This window comes from Nicotiana tomentosiformis, chromosome 1, assembly GCF_000390325.3.
Source record: "Nicotiana tomentosiformis chromosome 1, ASM39032v3, whole genome shotgun sequence".
NCBI lineage: Eukaryota > Viridiplantae > Streptophyta > Magnoliopsida > Solanales > Solanaceae > Nicotiana > Nicotiana tomentosiformis.
Genome location: NC_090812.1, coordinates 117995675 through 118011827, shown reverse-complemented (window position 1 = coordinate 118011827; position 16153 = coordinate 117995675). Strand labels below are relative to the sequence as shown.

Here is a 16153-nt window from a genome sequence, read left to right as displayed (position 1 = left end):
AAACCCCTTTACATTCTCTCTTTAATTAATATTAGTAATAGTAATTAGTAATAGTAATAGTAATTAGTAATACTAGTAATTAGTAATTGGTATTAGTAATAGTAATAGTAATTAGTAATACTAGTAATTAGTAATTGGTATTAGTAATTAGTAATTGGTAATTAGTAATTAGTAATTAGTAATTAGTACTACTAATAATCAGTAATAAAATAAGAGTCAGTCGCGCCTCTTGAAGATCCACCACTCGCTACCTACCAAAACCCTAGAAGAATACACACACAAAATCTCCATTGGAGAGAGAGAGAGAGAGCGCGCGCGCGCGTGTGTGAATTTGAAAAGGGAGAAGTTCAGAGCCAAGGAGTGTATATTCTCTCTCTCTCCTATTTTATTGATCCCATATTCAATCCAGGTACTACACATCACTCTTATGTTTTTTTTCTTCACACGTGTATTTGACTATTGGTGCTGTTATGTGGTGTTTAGAGTTCAGGGGATTAGGGTCCTCAGGTTTTCCCTAACTTTATTTTAATTAATGAATTGATAGTTTGTGACTTGAGATCGATCAGCGATGGCGGCGGCAGTACCGGCTGTGGCGGCACAACAACCTGTCTCTGCTCAAGTTGTGCGTATTTTTTGTTTGCTGATTTGTACTTTTGTACTTTTGATTTGATAGTTGTTTTCTTTAAGAATGGATACTGCGAGAATTGATTTTGTGGAGGTGGTTATAGGTTGGTAATGCGTTTGTGCAGCAGTATTATCATATACTGCACCATTCACCAGGGCTGGTATTTAGGTTTTATCAGGATATAAGCAAACTTGGTCGCCCTGAAGATGATGGCTCCATGTCCATCACTACCACTATGCAAGTAAGTAAAAGCCCACTGAACTACCCACTTGCAAGCCTTGTGTCTAAGCTACCCTTTTATTTTCGTTTCATATGACATCATTAATATTTGCTTCTTTGTTACTAACACACTTCCACATATTTTCGAAATATCTTCGACTATAAAAATCTGTAACTTATTGTATTTTTTGTGTAATTCCTGAATGTGTAAATTTTATGGTTGAACATTCCATAGTTAGCTGTTAGTACACTATTTGTCATAGTAACTCATGCTTTTATTTCCAGTCGTCCTAGGGAAATACTGTGATAAAGACAGGAATAGGGCCTTGTGAAATGCATGATCTTGTTGCTTGTTTTTTGTTCTGCCACTTAGATGGTTTAACACATTGTCCCGAGCCTCCTTTCTCAATCTTTCTGAAAAAACAAAACACTTTGTCCTGAGGCACCTGGCTATCTATATTTCTTATTTTTCTTGATAAACTAGTAATCTTTGAGGGTCAACTGGCATATGGTTTGAAACTCAGTGAATGGGGGCCCGCTCCTCTAATCCATTTAACTACCAGGATTTTGTCTGTGGGGTAGACTGTCAGGGTTCTAACTCTTGACATACGTCTAAACAACACATCTTGAGCGGTGCTCTTACCACTAGACCAAAACCCTAGGTGCCTCCTGGCTACAATTTTTTGCAGCAATTTGAAGGAACATTAAATTGTTGATGCCAGGTCATTTGGTTTAAGAAATATAGAACAATGATGGTCTATTGCTTTTCTAAGAGTTTGACAATGGTTTAACCTAGTAACTCGCTATGAGTAATGAAAGAGAGAGATTTGACAGATTGCTCTGCTACTGTGTTTTGTTTTCGCTTCTTAAGCTTTAAGTTGACCATATTAACGTCTCACATTTTGTCTCGTTTACTGTTCAACGTGTAGGCTATCAATGAAAAGATACTTTCACTTAATTATGCGGACTTCAGAGCAGAGATCAGGTCTGTGGATTCCCAAAAGTCCTTCAATGGGGGAGTCCATGTCTTTGTTACTGGACACTTGACTGGGAAAGACAACTTGATCCGAAATTTCTCTCAAACATTCTTCCTGGCTCCACAAGACCGAGGGTACTTTGTTTTGAATGACATGTTTCGATATGTGGAGATTGTCAATCAACAAGACACAGTCCAGGTTCCAGAAACTGATGTGCTGGCTCCTGTTACTACAGAGCAAAGTAATTGAACAATCAATTAAATTTTGGTTTTATAATGACCTTATTAGCAACTGAACGCTGAGTATTGTTTGCAGCTGTTGCAGATCCCCCTCCAGCTCAGGAGAACCACATTTCTGAGCAGAGTAAACCATCCGCTGAGGAAGCTAATGGGGGAGAAGTTTACAACCCTCCTGAGAATGATAATGTGCCTGTTGTTGAAGAGGAAGTTCATGTGGCTGAGGTTGTTGATGAAGTGCAAGGCGACTCTCAAATGGCAGCTGAATCTAACATCATAGTTGAAGACGTGCCTAAGAAGTCTTATGCTTCAATTGTAAGTAGCCATGGGCAAAGCAACTGGAGGCCTATTTCTTTTTCGCTTGCCTTTTAATAGGTTAATGTTCCAATATTCATCTGGTTGTGTAGGTGTGAGAGTTCAACATATTTCCATTTGGGTGTGTTGCTCTATGATTTTATGCTGGTTTTACTTGAGCACTGATCAGATAATTTGCAACGTCAGCTTTGGTCTTTGATGATGATAATTCTAGGAAGGGCGTCTTTGGAAGATTTTTAGTTGAACAGTTTGCAATGTAATTTTCAGGTCATGCATCTAAAGGAAAGTGCTGCAACTTTCTCCCCTCTTCCAGCACCTGCTCCTAGGAAGATTGTGCCGAAGAGTGTTGGGCAAATGAGTCAACCTCCTGCAGCAGCACCAGCTGACAGCCCTGTTCTGAACTCAGATTTTGTTGATAATGTGAATAACCAAGAGGGAGAAGGCATGCCACTGGTCCTCAAACTTCTATATTTTCCCCGTTGATTCTCTTCATTGTGTTGATTCTTATTGGTATTTTTCGCTCTAACTGCATCCAGCAGCTGATGGCTACTCCATCTACATCAAAGGTCTGCCTATGAGTGCCACTGCTGCCATGCTTGAAGATGAGTTCAAGAAGTTTGGGCCTATCAAGAATGGAGGCATTCAAGTCCGAAGTAACAGAGTATGTGTGCTTGCACCAATATTCTGGCTATTTAGGGGATACGTTTGTCAGTTTGTAATTGTTTCTGTGCATTTTTATAATTAATTATTGTTGGTGGATGACAGCAACATGGATTTTGTTTTGGCTTTGTGGAATTTGAGGTGGAATCTGCTGTGCAAAAAGCGATTGAGGTATTTTTCATGTGATCTTTAAAAGTAAACTTCATTTGATTTTCTACATCATGTTCTCCTTTATGAGTTGTAGTATCTGAGAAAATGAGTGTCTAGTTGGCTACTAATTTCATTGTTTCAAGTGTTTGGGTGAATGTTTTATAAAAATGTTGTGCACATCTGTATTACTGATAGCTGCATTAATACTTGGAATGTTGAAATTCCTGTTGTCTTTTCAATCTTGTGAGAAGGCACGGGAGAAAATATGTTATTGATATTGGATGATAAATACAATACAAGAGGTCCCTATTTATAGCTATACACTACAAGGAGATATTACTCCTCTTCCAATGTGGGACAAGACTACACTATACATATCTGTAAACTAACACTCCCCCTCAAGCCGATGCATACACATCATATGTACCGAGCTTGTTACACATGCAACTAATACGAGAACCAGTAAGAGACTTAGTGAAAATATCTGCTAGTTGATCATTCGACTTTACAAACTTTGTAACAATATCTCCTGAAAGTATTTTTTCTTTGACAAAGTGACAGTCGATCTCAATGTGTTTAGTCCTCTCATGGAACACCAGATTTGACGCAATATGAAGAGCAACTTGGTTATCACACACTAGTTCCATCTTGCTGATTTCTCCGAACTTTAACTCCTTGAGCAACTGCTTGACCCAAACTAACTCACATGTCGCCATAGCCATGGCCTGATATTCGGCTTCGGCGCTAGATCGAGCAACTACATTCTGTTTCTTGCTCTTCTATGAGACCAAATTACCTCCTACTAGAACACGATATCCAGGCGTAGAACGTCTATCAAAAGGTGATCCTGCCCAATCAACATCTGTGTACCCAACAATCTGCTCGTGGCCTTGATCCTCGAATAGTAATCCTTTGCCTGGAGCTGACTTTATATACCAAAGAATGCGAAATCCCAGTGACTATCACAGGGAGAATCCATAAACTGACTTACAACACTCACCGGAAAAGAAATGTCAGGTCTAATCACTGTGACGTAATTCAATTTGCCAACTAACCTCCTATATCTAGTAGGGTCTCTAAGAGGCTCCCCTTGTCCAGGCAGAAGCTTAGCATTCGGATCCATAGGAGAGTCAATAGGTCTGCAACCCATCATTCCAGTCTCCTCAAGAATGTCTAAGGCATACTTCCGCTGTGAAATAACAATACCTGAGCTAGACTGAGCGACCTCAATACCTAGAAAATACTTCAATCTGCCCAGATCCTTAGTCTGGAAGTGCTGAAAGAGATGTTGCTTCAGATTAGTAATACCAACCTGATCATTACCAGTAATAACAATATCATCAACATAAACCACTAGATAAATACACAGATTAGGAGCAGAATGCCGAATAAACACAGAGTGATCAGCCTCCCTACGAGTCCTGCCGAACTCCTGAATAATTGTGCTGAACATACCAAACCAAGCACGAGGGCACCACCTACGCAATCTGCACACAAAACCATTAAACTTCCCATGAGCAACAAAACCAGGTGGTTGCTCCATATAATCTTCTTCCTCAAGATCACCGTGGAGAAAAGCATTCTTAATATCTAATTGATAAAGAGGCGTACAACAGCCATGGACAAAAAGAGACGAACAGATGCTACTTTAGCCACGGGAGAGAAAGTATCACTATAATCAAGCCCAAAAATCTGAGTATATCCTTTTGCAACGAGACGAGCCTTAAGCCGATCAACCTGTCCATCCGGGCCGACTTTGACTGCATAAACCCAACGACAACCAACAATAGACTTACCTGCAGGAAGAGGAACAAGCTCCCAAGTGCCACTCGCATGTAAAGCAGACATTTCATCAATCATAGCATGTCGCCATCCTGGATGAGATAGTGCCTCACCTGTAGACTTAGGGATAGAAATAGTGGACAAAGAAGATATAAAAGCATAATGAGGTGACGACAGACGATGATAACTTAAACCGACATAGTGAGGATTAGGATTAAGTGTGGATCGTACACCTTTGTGGAGTGCAATTGGTTGACTAAGAGGAGACAAGTCCGCAGTAGGTGCAGAATCTGATGCGGGGCGTGAATCACCTGGGCCTGATGCTGGATGTGGACGACGATGATAAATCAAGAGTGGTGGAGCTGCAGAAGGTTGAACTGGATTATGCGGAGGAACTGGAGCTATAGGTGGTGGAGCTACAACCGGAGCTGTAGGTGGTGGAACTGGAGCTATATGTGGTGGAGCTACAACTGAAGTTGTAGGTGGTGGAGCTGGAGTGACTGAATCTCCAAAAGATGAAACTAGTAGTACCTCAGAAATATCTAAGTGATGACCTGAACCTGTAAAGTATGATTGAGTTTCAAAGAAGGTAACATCAGCGAATATAAGGTACCGCTGGAGGTCAGGAGAGTAGCATCGATACCCCTTTTGTGTTCTCGAGAAACCAAAAAATACGCACTTAAGAGCACGAGGAGCTAACTTATCTGTTCCTGGAGTAAGGTTATGGACAAAACAAGTGCTTCCAAAGATACGGGGTGGAAGGGAGAACAAAGGTAAGTGGGGAAACATGACAGAGAATGGAACTTGGTTCTAGATAGCTGAAGATGACATACGATTAATAAGATAATAAGATGTAAGAACTGCATCCCTCCAAAAACGCAACAGAGCATGAGATTGTATGAGTAGGGTACGAGCAGTTTCAATAAGATGTCTATTCTTTCTTTCAGCTACCCTATTTTGTTGAGATGTGTACGGACAAGATGTTTGATGAATAATCTCATGAGATTTCATAAACTGCTGAAATGGGGAAGACAAATACTCTCGGGAATTATCAATACGAAATGTGCGAATAGAAACCCCAAATTGATTTTGAATTTCATCGTGGAAGGTTTGGAAAATAGAAAACAACTCGGTTTGATTTTTTATCAAAAATATCCAAGTGCACCTGGAATAATCATTAATGAAACTGACAAAGTAGCGGAATCCCTAGATGGAACTGACCCGACTAGGACCCCAAACATCTGAATGGACTAAAGTAAAAGGTGACTCTGCTTGATTATCAAGACGTCGAGGTAAATGAGAGCGGGTATGCTTACCGAACTGACATGACTCACACTATAGAGCTGACAAGTGAGATAAACCAGATACCATTTTCTAAAGTTTTGACAAATTGGGATGTCCCAACTGTTTATGTAATAAATCTGGTGAATCAGTAACAGGACAAGTTGTAGAAGGAAGACAAGATGTGAGTCCATGTGATTTAGCAAGGATAAGGTAATAAAGTCCGTTTGATTCACGCTCGGTACCAATGATCCGCCCCATACTGCGTTCCTGTATAAAAATATGGTCATCAAGAAATAAAACAGTGCATTTAAGTGAATTGGCTAAGCGACTAACAACTAAGGGTGGCAAGTGGGCCGGTCCAGGCCCGGGACCGCGGGCCAGGACTGTTTGGCCCGGTTTTAGCGGGCCTGGGCCGGTCTCGTGGGCAGGTCCTTTGATTTGGGCCCGTCAGGCCCGTGACCGTTTAGCCCGCCAAGGTCCGGGATCGGCCCGGTCCCTTAGCGGGCCAAACGGTCCCAACGGCTATTTTTTTTTTAAAAAAATATAGCCGTTGGGCTGTCAAAAATAGTCGTTGGCTATTTATAAAATAGCCATTTAACCTCCCCAACTTTGTTTTAATCCCAAACTATTTATAATTACACTTTTTCCCTATTTTCAACTATAAATACCCCATCATTCTTTCATTTTTTCTTACAAAATCATCAATCTATCACAATCTCTCTCTAATTTTCTTCTATAATTGCTACTATTGCTTACTTTATTGTTACAATTTGTGAAACAATTGTGAAGGTGAATTGAAGTATTCAACGATAATCAATTTCCAACAAGTTGTTCGTCAATTCGGTAAACTTGTTCCAACTCTTAAGTTTTAATATTATAATTTTGTTTGTGTTTATTTATTTTCTATTACTTTATTAATTAAGATGGCTTCCTTAAAAAAACTTTTTGGTAAAAATAAGGGAAAATCCAAGAGTGACGAATGTAGTGCTCAATCTGTTCCTCCCCCACTGCCCCGGGCTCCCCGAACCAAACTCCATATACGTCCTACACCTGCTATTCTTGATAGCGATAATAGTTTATTATAATTTACTGAAAGTCAATTTTGCCATAATATTAGATCTGGTGAACAATTAGACCATGAATTAATGAATGCTCTTTATACTAATCCAACTATTGATGAAAATGATGACGAGGAAATAGATTTTGATGAAACTCAACCGGATGATGATACACCAACTAGTCCTGCTTCTGATGTTAACCCAACTAGTGGTAACCCTGCTAATCCGAATGATGCCCCATTTGATACTCCTGTTACTACCCCTACTTTTTCTAGACAACCTAGCAAACTGACGGAAACATCTCCCGTTTGGCTATTTTTTACTCAACTAATTCCAAAAAATAAGGCCAAGTGTAAAACTTGTGGCACGGAGTTAGTTTTTAAATATTTTGGATCGCGGGGGGAGGGGGGGAACTTTGGCTAGACACATAATGAAACACCCTCAAGATAAAGTGAGATATCTTCGTCTGAAAGCTTTGGCCGAGGGGAAAAGTCTACCTACTCCTAGTCAGGTTGACCCTAGTACCGGTTCAAATCAATTTCAACTGGGAATTAACACTGTTACCGGTGGTATTTTATATTATGATCCAAAAAAAGATCGGGAAGAATTGGCAAAAATGGTAACTGTTATGTGTTTACCCTATAGTTTTCCTTCTGATCCTAACTTTGTGCATTATATTAGAAATTTTTTTAATCCTACTTATAAAGGTTTTCCTCGCACAGCCGTAAAGAGCGATATTTATAAATATAAACATGAATATGAACAATATTTGCGCTATTTATTTACTCATATAAATTGTCGTGTTGCTATTACAACTGATATTGGTAGAAGTGGTAACGACTGTGATTACCTTACTGTTATCAGTCATTGGATTGATGGGGATTGGATAATGCAAAAGCGCATTATTTCTTATAGAATAATTAATTCACATCACACATGGCAGTTTATTGCTAGCACAGTTACAGATATTTGTAGATATTTTTGCATTAGTGATAAAATAATGTCAATTTCAATGGATAATGCTACTAGTAACACAAATGCTATAGCCTTGCTTACCACTACGCTAAATTCTACATTTAGTGATATTTTTCATGTTAGATGTATTTGTCATATTTATCATTTAATTGTGGGTGATGGTATGAGAATTTTAAATATTGAAATTGAAAAGGTTAAAATGGCTCTTAACTGGCTTTTTTATTCAAACCGTAGAAGTAGACTTAGAGAATATTTTAAAAGATGCGATGAATTTGGCCTAAGAGAAAGAAAGGTTCCTAAACCTTGTCCAACTAGATGGAATTACATGTATGAAAGTTTGGTTGTTGCATATGAATATAGAAACCCCATAAACTCAACATTTAATGCACATGTAAGTGATGATGATGAGCACCTTACAAATGGGGATTGGGCTAATGTTAAAATACTTGTAGATTTTTTAGAAAAATTTCATATTGCTACAAATGAATTTTCTGGGTAATATTATCCTACTATTTCTAACTGTTTAGTTTATATTGCAGAACTTGCAAATTTGTTTGCTCATTTTTCAGAGGGTGGGGAAATTTATAAACTTGCTATTGATTGTATGAGAAAAAAGTTTAAAAAATATTTTTTCCCTATTCCCCCTATTTATGGTGTTTCTGCTTTGTTAAATCCTTGTATGAAATTAGGAGGTCCTCATTTTTGGTATGAAACTGTTTATAATGGTTTAGCACTTAAAGATGAGGAATTGTCTCAACTTCCGGAAACAATAGCCTCAATTAGAATAAATGCTCAAACTATTTTTAATACTTATCAAGTTGCATTAAATCATGCTAGACCAAATGTTTCAACTCATTCTTCTCAATCATCTAAAAGAACTGCGGGAGTAAGAGCACTTAGTGCTTGGGCGGGGTTTAGGGGTTCTCAAGGTTCTAGTAGTAGTGATTTTTCACAACTAAATGAGCTTGAAGTTTATTTGTCGCAGGGAAGTGAGGAAGTGAATCCCGACGGTTCCTTTAATCTTTTGGAATGGTGGAAGGATAAAGAAAAACACTTTCCGGTTCTTTCAAGGATGGCCCGAGACATTTTAACTATTCAAGCTTCAACAGTGGCATCAGAGAGCGCTTTCAGTCAAGCAAGACTTCAACTCGGTGATTATAGAGTGTCTATGAGGGAGAGTTTGGAAAAATCAGTACTTTTCAGAGATTGGATCCGGTCGGAAAGAAGAAATTTTGGACTTGCTGAATCACAACCAGATGAAGACGAAGCTTACGAAGAAATGCTAGCTGAACTTGCGGAGGATGTTGCTTCGCCCGGAAGTGGCGATGACCAAGCAACTTTTCCGCAAGTCCAAAATTTCAGCTAGCATTTCTTCGTAAGCTTCGTCTTCATCTGGTTGTGATTCAGCCAGTCCAAAATTTCTTCTTTCCGACCGGATCCAATCTCTGAAAAGTACTGATTTTTCCAAACTCTCCCTCATAGACGCTCTATAATCACCAAGTTGAAGTCTTGCTTGACTGAAAGCGCTCTCTGATGCCACTGTTGAAGCTTGAATAGTTAAAATGTCTCGGGCCATCCTTGAAAGAACCGGAAAGTGTTTTTCTTTGTCCTTCCACCATTCCAAAAGATTAAAGGAACCGTCGGGATTCACTTCTTCAATTTCCTGCGATAAATAAACTTCAAGCTCATTTAGTTGTGAAAAATCACTACTACTAGAACCCCGCCCAAGCCCTAAGTGCTCTTACTCCCGCAGTTCTTTTAGATGATTGAGAAGAATGAGTTGAAACATTTGGTCTAGCATGATTTAATGCAACTTGATAAGTATTAAAAATAGTTTGAGCATTTATTCTAATTGAGGCTATTGTTTCCGGAAGTTGAGACAATTCCTCATCTTTAAGTACTAAACCATTATAAACAGTTTCATACCAAAAATGAGGACCTCCTAATTTCATACAATGATTTAACAAAGCAGAAACACCATAAATAGGGGGAATAGAGAAAAAATATTTTTTAAACTTTTTTCTCATACAATCAATAGCAAGTTTATAAATTTCCCCACCCTCTGAAAAATGAGCAAACAAATTTGCAAGTTCTGCAATATAAACTAAATAGTAGGATAATATTGCCCAGAAAATTCATTTGTAGCAATATGAAATTTTTCTACAAGTATTTTAACATTAGCCCAATCCCCATTTGTAAGGTGCTCATCATCATCACTTACATGTGCATTAAATGTTGAGTTTATGGGGTTTCTATATTCATATGCAACAACCAAACTTTCATACATGTAATTCCATCTAGTTGGACAAGGTTTAGGAACCTTTCTTTCTCTTAGGCCAAATTCATCGCATCTTTTAAAATATTCTCTAAGTCTACTTCTACGGTTTGAATAAAAAAGCCAGTTAAGAGCCATTTTAACCTTTTCAATTTCAATATTTAAAATTCTCATACCATCACCCACAATTAAATGACAAATACATCTAACATGAAAAATATCACTAAATGTAGGATTTAGCGTAGTGGTAAGCAAGGCTATAGCATTTGTGTTACTAGTAGCATTATCCATTGAAATTGACATTATTTTATCACTAATGCAAAAATATCTACAAATATCTGTAACTGTGCTAGCAATAAACTGCCCTGTGTGACGTGAATTAATTATTCTATAAGAAATAATGCGCTTTTGCATTATCCAATCCTCATCAATCTAATGACTGGTAACAGTAAGGTAATCACAGTCGTTACCACTTCTACCAATATCAGTTGTAATAGAAACACGACAATTTATATAAGTAAATAAATAGCACAAATATTGTTCATATTCATGTTTATATTTATAAATATCTCTCTTTATGGTTGTGCGAGGAAAACCTTTATAAGTAGGATTAAAAAACTTTCTAATATAATGCACAAAGTTAGGGTCAGAAGGAAAACTATAGGGTAAACACATAACAGTTGCCATTTTTGCCAATTCTTCCCGATCTTTTTTTGGATCATAATATAAAATACCACCGGTAACAGTGTTAATTCCCGGTTGAAATTGATTAGGAGTAGGTAGACTTTTCCCCTCGGCCAAAGCTTTCAGACGAAGATATCTCACTTTATCTTGAGGGTGTTTCATTATGTGTCTAGCCAAAGTTCCCGTCCCCCCCTCCCCCGCGATCCAAAATATTTAAAAACTAACTCCGTGCCACAAGTTTTACACTTAGCCTTATTTTCTGGAATTAGTTGAGTAAAAAATGGCCAAACGGGAGATGTTTCCGTCCGTTTGCTAGGTTGTCTAGAAAAAGTAGGGGTAGTAACAGGAGCATCATTTGGATTAGCAGGGTTACCACTAGTTAGGTTAACATCAGGAGCAGGACTAGTTGGTGTATCATCATTCGGTTGAGTTTCATCAAAATCTATTTCCTCGTCATCATTTTCATCAATAGTTGGATTAGAATAAAGAGCATTCATTAATTCATGGTCTAATTGTTCACCAGATCTAATATTATGGCAAAATTGACTTTCAGTAAATTGTAATAAACTATTATCGCTATCAAGAATAGCAGGTGTAGGACGTATATGGAGTTTGGTTCGGGGAGCACGGGGCAGTGGGGGAGGAACAGATTGAGCACTACATTCGTCACTCTTGGATTTTCCCTTATTTTTACCAAAATATTTTTTTAAGGAAGCCATCTTAATTAATAAAGTAATAGAAAATAAATAAACACAAACAAAATTATAATATTAAAACTTAAGAGTTAGAACGAGTTTACCGAATTGACGAACAACTTGTTGGAAATTGATTATTGTTGAATACTTCAATTCACAAATTGTAACAATAAAGTAAGCAATTATAAAAGAAAATTAGAGATAGATTGATGATTTTGTATGAAAGAATGATGGGGTATTTATAGTTGAAAAAGTGTAATTATAAAAAGTTTGGGATTAAAACAAAGTTGGAGGGTTAAATGACTATTTTATAAATAGCCAACGGCTATTTTTGACAGCCCAACGACTATATTATTTTTTAAAAAATAGCCGTTTGGCCCGCCTGGCGGGCTAAACGGTCCTGGGCCTAACCGGCCCAGGCCCGCTAAAACCGGGCAATCCCGGGCCTGGACCGGCCCACTTGCCACCCTTACCATTGTGACTTTTGGAAGAGATTGAGAATATGAAATAGTAGTGAAGAGATTTGTTACCAGAAATATGATATGATGCACCTGAATCAATGACCCAAGACTCAGAGGATGAAGATTGGGAGAAACAAGTCACGCTATTACATGTTTGAACAACAGAAGCTATCTCAGAAGATGTCTGCTTACATGCTTTATACGGAAGGAACTCAATATAATCTGCTAAAGAAACCATCCGACTATTCAAAATATCGGTTCCCATGTCGCTACAATTTGTAGTAGTAGGGTTAACTTGAAATAGTAGAAATAAGTAACTCCTGTGAGAAAACTGAAGAGAGAGCTTGAAAAACACTGTTTACAGCAGGAAAACAGAATACTGTTCTGTGCCGGAAACACTGTTCATGCCGGAAAATTCCAAAGTTGTCGGAATTTGTCGTAACAAGGATGGATAGACTCGGAATTCCTTTGCGAGCAAGCTGTCTTGAAGAAGCTTCGGGAAAAAATGGCCGGAAAGTGGCCGGAACCCTCGCCGGAAAAGTTGTTGTTGCCGGCGCGTGGAGGAGCGTGACGGCTTTTCTGCCGGATAAAATTTCAGGGTTGGTCGTCGGAGGGTGATCTACCTCGTGGTGGACACCGACAGAAAGTGACTTTCACTTAGACAAGCCTTAGGTCACCGGAAAAATTGCACGATGACTAAGTTTTTTCTTCCCGATTAATGCTGGAATGACGCACAATGATCTTTTCTCACTAATGCTCTGATACCATGTGAGAAGGTACGGGAGAAAATATGTTATTGATATTGGATGATAAATACAATACAAGAAGTCCCTATTTATAGTTATGCACTACAAGGAGATATTACTCCTCATCCAATGTGGGACAAGACTACACTATACATATCTGTAAACTAACAAATCTCTTTGAACATATCTGCTGCCAGGTAATTGCAAATTATGGCTTGGTATACTTCTACTTTTTTCAATTTTTTGTATTTCTTTAGTTGTATTAGAATATCGTAGAGCTTCAACTTGGTACGACAAGTGCAAATCTTCCTCGGGTAGTAATAGTTTGTAAATTTGGCCTTTGATAACGTCCAAATACACTGCTATCAGATAGAAAGTGTACACAGTCATATGCAAATAATTTACACAACTATGAAACCGGGTCGAATCCCACAGGGAACAATATAAGGACGAATGAGAAATAAAGGAATTGTTACCCACTAACTCTAACCAAATGAAATCACATATGGTTTTGGTTTAAGCTACAATTACAGAAATAAAAGGAACACTAAACTAACTAATGGTGAGTACTAGCTTTGGAAATTCGGGGCTTTGGCATATAGCAATTGAACTTAAACTCAAGATGCTAACCCACTATTAAATGATTTCAAAATCAATTGTTCTTAGCCTTGATCAATAATTCTGTATTAGTTTCTCTTGAACACTAACAAGACTTCTTAGTTGGCTATGTCTAGCCCAACCAAGAGCATTAAGCACACCCAAATTTGGCTACAAGTGGCAACAGACCATGTATGACATCAACTTCAGTGATATATTGACTCAATGTTTGAGGGCATAGTATCTGAAGTAAGTCGAAACTATGTAAAGCTTAATATTAACTTTTGCATTACTAAGCTAAAACTATATATTTCCATAAAAAACTAAGTTAAAACTAAATATGCTTTTACATTTTGTTTTCTGACTGTGAAGTTTGTATACGATATAGGCTTAATCCTGGATATGTTGGCTTGTTCTCAGTCTACCGTTTTTGGACTTCTCAAAGTGATGCATATGTTAAGAAGTCAAGTTTTATTATTTCTTCTAGGACTTGAGATAATTGACAGTGTTGTGGTGTTGACCGTTGTACTGTTCATAATAGGATGGGCTGTTGTATTTTTCCCTGCTTTCTCTGCCCAATTTTTAAATATTTAAACCTACTATCATGTATAGGCAAACTCGACACTTGTGGCGATAATATCAATACTGTGTTGATAACCATTTCAGATAAACATGACTGAAAGCTCAAGGGAGGTGAAATCATTTTGTGAAGGTTTCATGTGGCAGGTCCTGAAAGTAGATGGCATTTTCTATTGAAATGCACCATTTGTGCTGGTATAGTTATCGCTCTTTATCAAAAAAGTAAAAATTAAAAAAAGAATACTGATATAATTATCACGTAGGCTAGTGATATTTAGTAACCTTTGCTGCATTTTGTTGTATGTACTCCTTGTTTTTCGGAATCGTTTCAGGTTTCTTTTCTTTTTTCTGATTGTATTTTTATCTCTATGTATCAGGCTTCTCCAGTTTTAATTGGTGGATGCCAAGCTGTCGTTGAGGAAAAGAAGTCTACCAATTCTCGAGGCAAGTTCAATTTTTCACCAGTGGTATTAACGAGGACATTATTATGGTCAGCGTAAGAAAATAAATGATAAAACATCAATTTTACGTAGTGGTTGTGGACTGTGGAGAGTATGCTTCCGTTTTTTTTTGTAAGGTGAATAAAGGTGATGCTCGTAAGCATTCTCGAAAGCAATAAACTGAATTCAGTACCTAATGCACCATGAGATAATATAAATTTTAGGTTTTGAGGAGTTAGAAACCTATTGCTCCATTAATTAATTATGTAGAGTTTTATCCCCACAGCTGCTTTGCCTTTACTTTGTGATAATTATTAATTATGATTTGTGGGGCTTGATCGACCTATTCTTCTGGTTGAGACGAATTTTCTTTTCTTTTACAGGTAACACTAGGGCTAGATATCCATCTGGAAGGGGTTCCGGATTCAGGAACGATGGAGGACGAGGGCGAGGAAACTATGGAGGTGGTAGGGGCTACAATCGTGGTGATTTCAATGGAAGAAGCGAGTTCAACAAGGGTGGCAATCGTGGAGGATCATCCAACCGTGGGGGTGATGGATATCAGCGAACTGACAACATGGGAGGTAACAGTGGGCGGATGAATCATGGTGGTGGGATGCCTAATGGAGCTGCGAAAAATATGCCACCACAGGTTTCTGCTACAGCTTGAAAAGTAGTAGCTTCAGGCAAATATGTCAGCTGAATTTAGTAAATTTTTCATTTTGATTCATAATTAAATGGTTGGATGTCGCATAGGAAGAAGTTTTGTCATGAGCTGTGATATTTCATAAGAGCTCGTTCCGCAAATTTTCCTTACCCTATTTTTCCCGTTAATTGGTATAGGTAGGAATTGAGTTTCGGGTAGCTTTTATTTTGTAGCATATGGGTTTCTTATCCCCTAGGAAGAGGTTATCCAATCATTTTGTAAGCCTCTTTGTAGTTGAATTATTTTTTGGGGCTTTCTACTTGTGTTAACTCTTTAAAATGAATTCAGTTTAGCCGTAAATCTCGAACTGCTTTTTGTATCAGCTGGTTGTATAGAATACTTACTTTAGGCTGTCTCGAACTTTGTGTGCGCGTGTGTTTTGAAGTACTAGTAGTGAGGTCCCTGGAATAAAGGCCAACTACCAAATACTCGTGTGATTGAGCAGGTACACATGGTTCTTTCTATCTGCAGTTGTATTCGTAACTGTTGTAATCCATGAATTAGCGATCGTTATTTCTTCTTTTTGTCACTGCTTCAATACTGTATTCTGTTGATTGACTTTGTACTTGCTTTCCTGCTCCGCCACTCTTCTTGTCTGCTATTACTTAAGTATATTCCTAGGTAGACTTATTCGAGAAATATGGGTCGTTGGCTTTTACCCCCGTGTTTTAGAAAAGCTTAGTTGTGCA

At 38.1% G+C, this 16153-nt stretch overlaps 1 protein-coding gene across 5 annotated transcripts; it reads left to right on the top strand.

The window, feature by feature from the left end:
- The first annotated feature begins 241 nt into the window (after nt 1–241).
- On the top strand, nt 242–15783 carry LOC104118571 (nuclear transport factor 2-like). Of its 5 annotated transcripts, XR_011412504.1 has the most exons (11): nt 269–409; nt 545–622; nt 729–866; nt 1774–2062; nt 2137–2372; nt 2640–2814; nt 2909–3033; nt 3138–3203; nt 14406–14513; nt 14696–14762; nt 15142–15783. XR_011412504.1 is itself a non-coding variant. In XM_070190400.1 (10 exons), the coding sequence occupies exons 2-10, from the start codon at nt 569–571 to the stop codon at nt 15426–15428; spliced, it is 1434 nt and encodes a 477-aa protein (XP_070046501.1). In that variant the 5' UTR covers nt 242–409; nt 545–568; the 3' UTR covers nt 15429–15783. The 5 variants fall into 5 exon arrangements, 4 of the variants coding, with proteins under 4 accessions (XP_070046501.1, XP_070046514.1, XP_070046504.1 ...); XM_070190400.1 differs by lacking the exon at nt 14406–14513 and having other exon boundaries at nt 242–409; nt 2912–3033; XM_070190413.1 differs by lacking the exon at nt 14406–14513 and having other exon boundaries at nt 2146–2372; nt 2912–3033.
- The last annotated feature ends 370 nt before the right edge of the window (nt 15784–16153 follow it).